Source organism: Nicotiana tabacum, chromosome 17, assembly GCF_000715075.1.
Source record: "Nicotiana tabacum cultivar K326 chromosome 17, ASM71507v2, whole genome shotgun sequence".
NCBI lineage: Eukaryota > Viridiplantae > Streptophyta > Magnoliopsida > Solanales > Solanaceae > Nicotiana > Nicotiana tabacum.
The window spans coordinates 63,398,895-63,411,799 of record NC_134096.1 but is presented as its reverse complement, the minus strand read 5'-3'; the positions used below and the strand labels follow the sequence as shown (position 1 = coordinate 63,411,799).

Sequence of the window (12,905 nt, the reverse complement as noted above, 5' to 3'; positions counted from 1 at the left end):
TCCAGAAGGGAAGGCTGCTGAAATTTTGACCTTGACTATCACCATTCACGGCCCATCAATGAATTAGCCCAAATAGCCGTTCACTCAAACACTTAAAATAAAAGCAGCCGGTTGAGGTATAAGGTAGAGGTATAATATATACATAATTTATATATTATATGTGTATAATTATGTATAATAAATATATAATCTATGTATATGGCTAAAAAAGTAAATAATGAATATAACCGGCTATTTGCGTAAAGATTCTGCAATTGTTTTCATAACCCCACAAATTATACATGAAAAGAAGCCCAATGACAACAGTCCCTAGATCAGGACCAGAACTAGGGGAGTGTCCTCCCTGTAACTCCGACACATCCCGGCGGTCGAATGCTTCAACCTCTCCTTGGACTCCGAAAACACAAAACTCACATCAAACAGGTTGCTTCACTTCTCTTTCAGTTTTCTTCTTTTCCCATCAAAGTTCAAGAGTTTCAGCAACTTACTACAAAAGCAACATATATTAGCCAAGATTCATCTTCAGCTATATTCTCTGGTGTTGAAAAATCTGTAAAGTTTGGGTCTTTAAGCTTGTTGAGTAATAAAGGTAAGATTTTGCACCACCCCTTTATTAAAGATTGCTTTTTTAGGCTCTCTGAGATCTCCCCTGCAACTGTTCGTAGGTTTTGGAGAGTTCCTTTGTTGAATCCTCATGATGTTCTTGAAATTTTGTTGGGTTTTCAAAATGATAGTGGGAATTTTGAGGTTGAGGTTAAAAAAATTGAATCTTTATGGGGAATTTATTGGTGGACTAGCGAGCAAAGTAGGAATTTTAAGCATCTTCCTAAGGCCTCTGAGATTATTGCCTCAATGCTTGTCCATGCCCGGTTGTTTAAGGAAGTTGAATGCTTGGTTTCATTGTTGGATAGCCAAGGAACTTTCTTGGATAATCATGAGGTTTACGGTAATCTAATTGAAGTGTTTGTGGTTGATCATCGATTAGAGAAAGCTATTACATGTTATGATCGAATGAGGATGCGAGGCTTATCCCCATCGATTTCATGTTATGGGGTTCTCCTCGATTTCTTGATTCAAATAAATGATACACAATTGGCATTTCAAATTTATGGTGATGCTATAGATATTGGCTTAGGAAGGAGTGTATCTGAAGGGGGCATTTATGAGGGTGTTATTAGACTTTTATGTGCCGATGCAAAAGTTCAGGATGCCAGGAATCTGGTTAAGAAGGCCCTGGCTTTTGGAATTGAACCTAATCATTTAGTCCTCCATTCAATTGCTACCGGTTATTGTGGTAAACGAGATTATGATGATCTGCTGAGTTTCTTTGTTGAGATTAGTTGTATGCCTGATGTAACCATAGTCAATAAGCTCATACACTCTGTGTGTGGACGGTTTGGCTTTGCGAGTGGGAACTCGTATGTGCTGAAGTTAGATCAATTGGGTTTTTCTATGAATGAAATAACATTTGGGATTTTGATTGGATGGGCTTGTCGTGAAGGAAGACTGAAGGATGCCTTCTTTTATCTCTCAGAGATCCTGTCGAGAAATCTAAAGCCTCATATATATTCCTATGATGCTATTCTCAGTGGGCTTTTCAAGGAGGGTATGTGGAAGCACTACCGAGATATTCTTCAAGAAATGGATGATCAGGAGGTGGAGCCTCAATTATCAACTTTCAGGGTTCTTTTAGCTGGGTTTTGTAAAGCTAGGCAATTTGATGAAGTGAACGTAGTGGTTTCAAAGATGGTAGATCGTGGCTTGTACCAACTATCACCTACAGACGATCCACTTTCCGGAGCATTTAGATTCTTAGGACTCAACTCTTCTGCTGTGAAAATCAGAAGAGACAATGATACAAGATTTCATAAAGCAGAATTCTTTGATAATCTCGGCAATGGGCTTTATCTGGACACAGATCTGGAACAGTATGAGAGAGCTATTGATAAAGTCCTTAATGATGCCATGCTTCCTGATTTTAACTCCTTTGTATGGAACGATTACATGAAAAAAGACGTGAAAAATGCCGTGATGATGGTGGATCAAATAATTTGTTGGGGCCAAGAAATATCCTTAGGTGCTCTGGATGCCGTAGTGAACGAGCTTTGTGCATCTAGCATTTATATTAAGACCATATCTGGTCTGTTGGAGAAAGTTTCAAATTTGACATATAAGCTTGATCAAGAAACTTTGAATAAGCTTGTTCAGAAATACAGCAAAAAGGGATCTGTGCACAGGGCAAGAGCGATTTTGCATGGCATGCTAGGAAGACATATAAGACTTGATAGTGAAACTCATACTGCTCTGCTACTGGGCTTATGCAAGAAAGGTGATCTGAGAGGTCTAACTGCTTATTGGAACCTTGCACGAAATAATAACTGGTTACCTGAGTTGGAGGGTGGGAAAGCACTCTTCAGTCGCCTATGCAAGCGAAGACAGCTTAATGAAGCACTGGAGCTTTTTAAAACCTTGCTGTCGCTCTACCCTAATGAAGTACATGATGCTTTTCATGTGTTCCTTGAAGAGCTCAGTGCTGAAGGGTTCACAAGTGCTGCCAAGGTTCTGGCAAAGGAAATCCTAAGCCAGGGAAGTATTTTGAGTCACTCGGCTCATAGCCATCTTATTCTAGAGTTTTGTAAATGGAGAAGTTTTCGAGAAGCTGCTGTTGTTTGTGATAGCATGCTTGCTAAGGACTGGATCCCGCCTTTGGGTGCATCTGTTCAATTAATTCCTCAGCTGTGTAGGTCTGGTATTTTTGACAAAGCTGTTGCGCTGAAAGATATTTGTTTAAGAAACCAGCCATCTGCTGTGCTTCCTTTACACTCTGCTTTAATTCATGGTTATTTCAAGTCGGGGAGGAGCAGAGAAGCAAACAGTGTCTTGCAAGAGACATTGGCAAAGGAACTATTTCTGAGTGCGGAAATTTATGATGTTCTGTTTCAAGGCTACTGTCAAGTTAAAAAGAGGAAGAAAGTCGAGGAGCTGCTTGGTGTCGTGATAAGGAAGAACTTAGGTATCAGTGTCGCAAGTTACCGCAATATAGTGCGGCTGATGTGTACAGAAGGCAAGGTATCTATAGCATTATGCCTGAAAGAACATATACTTAAACAAAGCAACCCTCCTACTGCCGTGATTTATAATATTTTGATTTATTCCCTTTTCTCAGTTAACGAAACATCAGTTGTTAATACTCTTGTACATGAGCTCCTAGGTAAAGGACTGCAGCTAGATGAGGTGACTTACAATTATCTTGTTCAAGGGTTCTGTCGGTGTAAAGATTTGTCATCCGCCACACGATATCTAAAAGCTATGATGGAGAAAGATCTGAGGCCAAGTAACCGTAGTTTGAGAGAGGTGATAAAGTGCCTTTGTTGTTATGAGGAGCTTGAAGCAGCTTTAACCTTGAGCAAGGAAATGGAGTTTAGAGGTTGGAATCATGGTTCAGTCATTCAAATTAATATAGTGGAGACCCTTCTTTCTCATGGTAAGCTAAGTGAAGCCATAAACTTTTTGGACCGGATGGCAATAAAAGGCCTCATTCCTGAAAGTATTGATTATAATTATCTGATTAAGCGACTTTGTCAGCACAGAAGGGTATATAAATCAGTAGATCTTATGGACATTATGTTGAGAAAAGGGAATGTGCCAGAGTCTAGCAGTTTCGATTATGTGATTCAAAGTTTCTGTACTTGGTGTAAACTGGATGTAGCGCTGAATTTCCATACAGAGATGTTATGTAGAAATCAAAGGCCTAGCATAAACACTTGGAGCATTCTAATCAAGAGCTTAAGTGAAGGAGGACAACTTGAAGAGGCAGAAAAGCAACTTGATTCAATGATTCAGATTGGTGAAATCCCGAGCAGGGAAACGTATTCATTGCTGATCAACATGTATCGCTCCCAGAACAATCTTAACAAGGCATCTGAGCTCCTACATTCTATGCAACGATGTGGATATGAACCTGATTTTGAAACTCATTGGTCTCTGATAAGCAATTTGAGGGATTCAAGTGATAGTATAAATAATGGCAAGCAAAATGGGGGATTTTTGTCCAGATTTCTTTCTGAAGTCGGATTTGCTAGGAAGAATAAAGGGGGATGAAATATCTTGTACCATAGTTTGTGAATGTCTAAGCTTGTTGTTTGTTATTTTCTTTTAGCTATATGTATCTTTTGTTATATTTGGTCTGAGTATAGTTGCCTCTGTCATTCTTTTATGTATAGGTTTCACTTATATGAAAGCTACAAGTCGCAGGCCTTACAAGCTTTGTAGCGCAATGGTATTCAGGTCATTGTAAACTGCAAAATTGGCAATAGTTGAAAAAAGGGGTATTTGTAGTTGAAGTTGAAAGAGAGTATTTGGAATTTGTTGTATTTGGTCATGAGTTTTACTCAGGAAAAAGTTGAAGATTTGTGAGTGAATTTACTTGAAATATTTCTCGAATAGCTTTTTCAATATTACACTAGTATTTGCAAATATTTTAGAGGTCAGTATTGAGTGATATTACGGTATATTAGACACGAGCAAATATACATATAACATACCACAAGTATTATTAGTATGTCTTATATATACTAAGAGTATGTAGTTAAGGATAAGAGGAGAATGTTCAAGTGCAAAAGATTTCAAATGTAGGAGGATTAGATTTTAAATTAGAAACGAATGGAGTAATAATTCTTGCATGTGAACGAGAAAAATGATGTATATAATAACCTTGTTTAACGCCGAAAAAGAACGCAATAACCCACAATGTAAAACAAACCATTCATATAATAATTTCTTGTACAGAAGAATCATTGATTACACATAAATGGAAACTCAAAAGAAAAAAAAAAAGGTTCCATGGCCACGTGTCACAGAAAGAACACCCTATTCTGGGGGTAGCTTGGAGAAATTAAGAAGGAATTAAAATAAGAACACAAGGAACAATCTCTTAAACATGAGAGATACAAGGTAAGTAATTAAACTCAAATCTTGAAAAACATACAGAGGAGCACACATTAAAACCCACAAGTACATACAGCAAACAACATATAACATACCAAGTATTATCTCACACCGCACGAAGAAATTAAATTAATCAACGACGAGAAAGGGCGACAGCAGAGAACAAGACTAATAGTATGAAGATTATAATTCCTATAAAGGAACCAACTAAGGATCCAGAAGTACGATGGCAAAAGGAGTCGTATTGTTGGCAGATTGGAAACCAGTTTGCCTTTGTATTTCCTTTGTGTGCTAAGTACACTATTGCTGCTGATGCTGATGCTCCCGCCGTCAATAGCGCCATCATTGCCTTCATTTGAAAATGAGACAGTACGGTTAGTTTAAAGAGCTTAAGTTCTATCATGTAAGAAATCTTGTACTATAGGTAAAAATTTATATTATAAGCATGCATTCATTAAGTGATAACTTGGTATAAATTAATTAAATGTAGGGTAAGACTACGTACAACAGATCCTTGTGATCCTGTCCTTAACTGGATACCTCGTATAACGCGAGCTTAGTGAATCAGGCTGCCTTTTTTTTGGTACAAAATTAAATGCAACTAACCTACAATAATAGGTCAACCTCCAATCCCCATATAAAAAGAGGAGTTTCAGTTCTGCACGCTGACGATGATAAAGATATAATTACGTAATCAAGTTGCTTATAGTGTAAATATTTTTATAATAACCATTAACTTATTAGTTATTACCAATTCTCTGATAGGGTAAAAGATCTTTATACTCATGGTAATATAAAGTAAATCCTAAAAGGAAAAACAAAAGAAAAGGAAAAGGAAATACCGCATCAAAGAATATTAAGGCAATCCTGCTTGCTTGTGCTCTACTCCTCATGATGTGGAAGATGGACATCCCCAGAGAAAGTACCAGATATGCACTTACTATTGCATTTGCCACCACAAAGAACCTGTATATCAACATGTGGATTAATTACGTACTAAGATCTTTGCAAAATATAATGTGTATATACACTGACATGTTGATCATGATATATATATATAAAAGTGCTTACGTGAATGTGGGAAGATCGCTATACTTGGCCCTGAAACGAATAAACTGAGTGAAAAATGGTAGTGTTTCATTAGTAGTTCCCATAGCAATGGCACTTCCTAAGGTGGCAATTATGACGATTATCCTTAGAAATAAGTCAAGTATAGACATTCCTCTATTCACCCCTTTTTGTGGAACTGTAGCTGTAACCTTGGAAGCATGACCAAGTTCAAGTGCACCTGCCTTCATTTTTGCTTAAAGAGTTGCTACAAATATTGTAAGAAGAGGTTTTAACAAGAAAAGAAGATTGTTGCTTTAGCTATGATCTTTTGGTTGTGCTTGGTTTAGAGGGCTGAACATACCAATTTATATGCGTCGAGAAACAACAGCACACACCTTTAATATTACACCATCTCACCATACATGTTATGTTAGCCAAGTGGCATCATTGAGTCAATTCCTCATTCCTCATTGGATTTTAATATTTTATGTGCTAAATTTTGTAATGTCTACTCGTACTCATCTCTAATTTAATCATCTTTTCTACAATTTCATCACAAAATCAAAACATGTTTCGATATATTACAACATTTTGTATTTCTAATACGGAATTTGAACTTGAACATAGAGTTGAATTTTGCTACCCTTCTAGTTATTTGTTTATATTTTTAATATTTTTCGTTACGTATGGGCATAATTGTTTTTATGATCCAAACACATGAAAAATTCTGTCGATAATTAGCGACAGTGAGACTTGAACCGATGACTTCTGTCTACTTATATTGTATGTATATGTTAAGTTGTGTAACCACATCATCTAAAAGCTTGAGTTCTTATAAAAGAAGCATTGACCTCATTTACTTAATTATATCTCACTACTAGAAATCTGCTAAACACCGACCAAAAAAACGATCAAAGTTGGTCGGTTATGGCCAATTACCGACCAAAACGCGACCATTTATGTGTGGACGGTATTTTGACGGTCGGAAAGGCATACCGACTAAAGTTGGTCGGAAATTACCGACCAACATTGGTCAGTCAATTAAATTCAAAAAAAGAAAATATTGCAAAAAAAAAAAACCCGACCAAAGTTGGTCGTTTTTTTAATTATGTAATCAAAAAATTCACCATCTGGGAATCGAACCGGGGTCTGTACTGTGGCAGGATACTATTCTACCACTAGACCATTGGTGCATTTTTAAGACTGTCTTTTATTTGATTTATATTCTTTAATTGTATTTCCGCACAAAAATAACCGACCAAAGTTGGTCGGTTTTTTAAAATGTCCGGCTGAATTAACCGACCAATTTTGGTAATTTTTTAATATTAATTTTTATTAATTTTAATTGAAAAACCGACCAAAGCTGGTCGGTTTCTTGAAAAATATATTTTTCGGGACTCAAAAATAGTTTTCCGCATATTTGCACCAAAGAAAACCGACCAAAGTTGGTCGGTTTCGTAAATTTTTTTTTTAAAATAAAATATTTTGAAAAACCGACCAATTTTGGTCGGTTTTTTGGCCCTTTTTTTGATTGACCAACGGTTTTTGCCGAATTTCTAGTAGTGTCTTTAGCACAGTGAATTATTCCTATTTTCATTATTCTGTTTCAATTTGATGTGGTTCATAGTCTTAATTTAGAAACTAATCAAATGTCGTATTAAACTTCAAACATACATTGGGTCTGTTTAAAATCGAATTTGGAAGTAGGTCAATGCTATTATAGTGGGCCATTTAACATTAATCACCAGTTTTAGCCTCTGAGCTAAAGTACAATATTCCAGTTAAAATATCAATATTTCTGTAACGTAGACCTCATTCATATATAGTCAAATTGCCACAAAAGAAAAAAGGATGGTAATACAAGTTGGACCTAAATCAAGACAATTGTGACACCTACTAGCTCATTTCACTTTTCAATAATGTCCACCTGCTCTCGTACTTGCTCTACCGTCAATGAATTGAATATATCTCCAACTCCATTATACTTTTTTTTTTCTCCAGAAATATTGGAAAATTATATTGTTGATAGCTTGAGAAAAGAAGCAGCTTGCATGTGTAAGGCAAGATCCAATTCGTCTTACACCGATTTTCTAAAGCCTTTTTTGAATTGAGTATCATATCCTGAGCACGTTAGGCAGTTGGACATGAAAAAGTATCTTTCCTTTTGGAGAAAAACAAATGAAGGATGAGTAGTTGGATTGTGCCTATATATGTGAATTTTCTTTCTTGCTAACCAATCCAATTTGTTCCAGATATAGTTTCTTGGAACAGATATGCTATTATATTGTTATGGGGACATCTGGAATGAAATAGCCCGCATCAACTAAGGTAATTAACTATTTTGCATAGGAATGAAAATTTTGTGTTAAAAAAGTTAGTACTGATATACTTCATTCTTACTGCCATTTTACCCTAAGAAAATTGTAAAAGAGAAATACCAACGACTGAGTTATGTGGAGCAAAGTCCTAACGCCATTTGTTTTTTTGGTATGAGAGCGTTTCTCCTTAAGAGGCAATAACTGAGTCAATATCTTCGTTAAAGAGTGCCAAAATTTAAAGAAGTAAATAAACGAATAAATCAAGTAGATTCAATACATAATATATATACATAATTTTTTTTTGTACATATCTAAACAATATAGTTTTTCAACGAAAGAACGTCAACTCCTTGAAGCTATGTAACTCCACCAATTTTAAGAGGGTCTTACGCGACATTAATTTAAATTAGTCAGATTAGTAAAATTTGCATACCAGATGATTATATATAAGAAAGTCCCAACTCCTAACCGCCACTTAGTAAGATGCAAAGGGAAGAAGCTAAGATGGATTGGTTGAAATACAATCGTTGGATATTTTATCTAGCACCAACTAAACCTTGCTTTACTTTTCTAAAGTTGCATCATCCGAACAGTCTTTATATCTGTTCTATTTTGCCTAATATGGGAATGCTTAGTTAGGTGCCATATGTATAGAAAGATACCAAATGTCATAAAGTTCAATTACGACTACCATATTGAACAGAAAGGGTTAGTAACATGGTATACCTGAGATCAAACATAAGTTTATATATGAATTTAAATATATTGTGTATTTTTTTTACATTATCAGTACGCGTTAATATGTTATAACTTGTTACTTATCTAATTTAACTACACACAACGTGTGTATGTATGTTTTAATCAGATTATAATTTTTGGTAATAACTGAGAATGTTATCATAACAACTAAAAACTTTACAAACTAAGAGCATCTAGATTCCAAACCACCTTCTAGGAAAGGTTGCTCAGAATACTAACACCTTAGAAAGACAAACCAATCCAATCATCTAAGGGAGTCTAATTACAAAGCCTATGTATCAAAACTTGGCAGTTCCTAACTTTTCTAGAACCCGCACAATTGCTAATTCTCTCCCTAAGTTCTTTTTGAGTCTGTATAACTATGAATTCACTATTTACAGTTATTTGCCTAAATATTCTCCAATTTCTAGCTTGCCACGTGTAGTAAATCATGGCACCATCTGAAACTTCTTTCCTAAATTACCATCCATGTCTATTTCTGATCCATTGCAGGATCCTTCTAGTAATCTTTTGCAGGATAGCAATGCCTGTGCAGGTACCTATTGTTTCTCTTATTGCAGTAATCCATCCACATTCAACAAAAAGATGTTGTTGAGTTTCAGGAACTTCAAGGTCACATAGGCAGCAATTCAAGTTCCCATAAGTATGTATAGTTAGTTTCATCAGCCTTTCCTTTTTTAGCAATTTGTCCTGGTAAGCAAGCCAGAGAATCAATCTCTGCCTTGGCATCAACACTGCACTCCATACCAGTTCTGCTTCCCTAATCCTTGTCATTTCCCAAGCATACTACTTGATACTAAGTAGATACCATTTGGAGTTAACTTGTACCTGTCCCTGTTACACCATTGTATCATTTTCTTTTTCAATGCATTCATCTTCGTCCAATACCAACTAGAATCTTGGGGAGGATTGTGTTCCCAGATGTTCCAATAACTCTTCATATAAACCTCATGTACCCATTTAACCCACAACATATCTTTCTTTGAGACTAATTGCCACAACAACTTACCAATTGATGCAATGTTCCATAACTTGTATCCTTTTATGTTTAGTCCACCAAACGTCTTTTGCTTACACACCTTTTCCCAGACCACTAGAGATATTTTTCTATGCCCTTCAGAGTTTCCCCAGAGGTATTCTCTGCACTTCTTGTCAATTTCCTTTATGAACACAACCCCCCAAAAGTTGTATATGGAGAAGAGGACAACAATTATTACTTATAGTCTACCAATATAGGAAAGCTTCTTAGAATAACCACTACTCATTCTCTCAGTGATCTTCTCTACTAGCTTATGACATTCCAACCTGCTCCACTTCTTTGAAGATAGAGGCAGTTCTAAGTATCTAATAGGCAAGGATCCTACTGAAAAGCTCGTACTGTCAAGTATCCTTTTTTGATTATCTTCATCAATACCTGCCAGAAGTATGTTGGACTTCTCCAAATTAGCTACAAGCACAGATGCTTCATTGAAATGAGTAATGGCCTCCGTGATTCTGTTGATGGAGTTTAAGTTGCCTTTATAAAACAACATTGGATGTGTGAATTTTGTACTTTTACACATTGGATGGAATTGAAAATCTGACAGGTCACTTATCTTTCTAAGGACTCTAGTGAAGTACTCTATTACAAGCACAAACAATAATAGAGATATTGGGTCCTCTTGCCTAAGCCCTCTCTTACCTGTAAAGTAACCATACCCTTCTCGATTAACTCTGACAGTGAAGTTAGTAAAAGTGACACAACCCATTACAAGGCGAACAAAGGAATGAGGGAATACATAACCTTTGAGAACCTCTTCCAAGAAATCCCAACTTACCATATCATAAGTCTTCTTGAGGTCTATCTTCATCAAGCATCTAGGTGTACTTTTCCTATTATATTATCTTAGGAGATCATAACAGATCAAGACATTATGAATCAGAGACCTCCCACACACAAATGCTGCTTGGTTCTCAGCAACCAACACTCTAGTAGCCTTCCCGAGCCTCTGGAAGATAACTTTAGAGATACATTTATAGATCACATTACAATATGATATAGGTCTGTATTGGTTAGCAGATTGAGGTCCCTCTACTTTGGAATTAAGGCTATAATAGTAGAGTTTATCTGCTTCAACAATTATCCATTTTTAAAGAACTCAAGTATGGCATCTGTGACCTCCTCACCTATAATGGACCAAGCAGCCTTGAAAAATCCACTTCCATACCCATCTGGACCAGGACTTTTATTTGCCTTTATGCTGAACATAACATCCTTTACCTCCTTTGCTGTATATGGTTTTAGAAGAGCTAATTGTTGGTCTGTAGTACATGTCCATTTTTCAAAAGACTGTTGAAAGCTCTCGCCCTTTGCCGTTCTTTGTGCCCCAATAACTCCTGATAATAGTCCATAAAGATAGTGGCAATGACTTTTTGATAAGCCTGCACTATACCTTGTTTGTCAGATATTTTCACTATGCCTTGCTGCAATTTCCTGTGCTTTATCACTATGAAGAAATACCTTGTATTATCATCTCCCAGTTTAATCCAATTTACCTTACTTCTTTGTTGTAAGTAAGTCTCAGCCAAGTGAGAAGACTGCCTAAACTTAATGATTTTCTCCTTCTCCATCTGTTGTAAGTGCATATCAAGGGGTTGAGCAAGGGCCACTCTATCCTCCTCTGCAGTATCTATAATATTTCTAAAGTACTGCCTGTTCAAACTTCTTACCTTCTGTTTTAGCATTTTAAGCTTCTTCACTACCTTGAACATACAACATCCATCAACCTGATGCTTCCATCCTTGCTGCACTATATTAAGAAAATTTGAACGAGTAGAATATACATTGTAGTATTTAAATGCAGCTTTAGCTCTTCTTGGGGCATTAGTATTTAACAGCTTCACTGGACAGCGATCGCATATTCCTTGGGCTCTGAAGTCAGGCATAGAGTTGAGCCACTCAGAATTTATAAACACCCAATCAATCTTGAAAATTATTATTCTAACCCTATGCCTATTATTCCAAGTATATCTACTTTCACTATTTGGTAATTCAATTAGTCCAAAAACCTCCACATAGTTATGGAAATCCATTATCTCTCCCATACTTATGGGGTTACCTCCAACTTTGTCTTCCACTTTTAACACAGAGTTAAAGTCCCCCATTACCAACCAAAGCATACTTACCCCATGCTTACATCTTCTAAATATTGTCACATGCTACTTATCTCTTCCTTTCTGTTGAAGGCATATACAACAATAAGGAGATATGTGACTTGCAAACTAATATACTTCATTTGGCAAGTTGTTGCCTGAGCTGTCTTACTAACAAGATTAACTTGAAACCAGTCAGGTCTCCAAGTCAACCAAAATCTCCCATTATAGTGGAGATCTAGGTTGGTTGTGAATCCCCAACCTCCAAACAAACTTTCTGCCAATTTTTCTATCCTATTGACTTTAATTTTTGTTTTCAAAAGTCCGATCATACCAATATTCTCTTTGTTACAAAGGAGCTTTATCTCTTTTTGTTTGTTAGGGGCATTCATACCCCTAAAATTCTAGCACATTATGTTATCCATTACTTAAGGGATGTTTTAGCATCCCTCTCCCATTATTCACTGGACTCTTTACCCTTGAACGTGCTTCCCATCTTGATTGCTTGTCCCTACTTTGTCCATTGGTTGAAAGGTATTCATACCAATTCCCCTATTCTCTATTTTCTTGGTCCTTAGAATTTCTGATACTATTCATTGGAGTCACCCATCCTTCATTATTTTGTCTAGCCATCTGCATACCTTTATTCACTTCACTGCCTTTATCTACAGGAACTTTGCTTGTGTTGGCAGTATGTAT

At 36.3% G+C, this 12,905-nt stretch overlaps 2 protein-coding genes across 2 annotated transcripts; one reads left to right on the top strand and one right to left on the bottom strand.

Moving 5' to 3' along the window:
• Positions 1-293: 293 nt before the first annotated feature.
• Positions 294-4,350, top strand: LOC107811644 (pentatricopeptide repeat-containing protein At5g15280, mitochondrial-like). Its single transcript, XM_016636607.2, has one exon. The coding sequence runs from the start codon at positions 373-375 to the stop codon at positions 4,099-4,101; it is 3,729 nt and encodes a 1,242-aa protein (XP_016492093.2). The 5' UTR covers positions 294-372; the 3' UTR covers positions 4,102-4,350.
• Positions 4,351-4,867: 517 nt separating this feature from the next.
• Positions 4,868-6,308, bottom strand: LOC107811646 (casparian strip membrane protein 1). The gene is made up of 3 exons (XM_016636608.2): positions 6,019-6,308; positions 5,790-5,913; positions 4,868-5,296 (listed from the first exon to the last, which is right to left on the bottom strand). Exons 1-3 carry the CDS (start codon positions 6,243-6,245, stop codon positions 5,081-5,083), a joined length of 567 nt encoding a protein of 188 aa, XP_016492094.2. The 5' UTR covers positions 6,246-6,308; the 3' UTR covers positions 4,868-5,080.
• Positions 6,309-12,905: the final 6,597 nt, after the last annotated feature.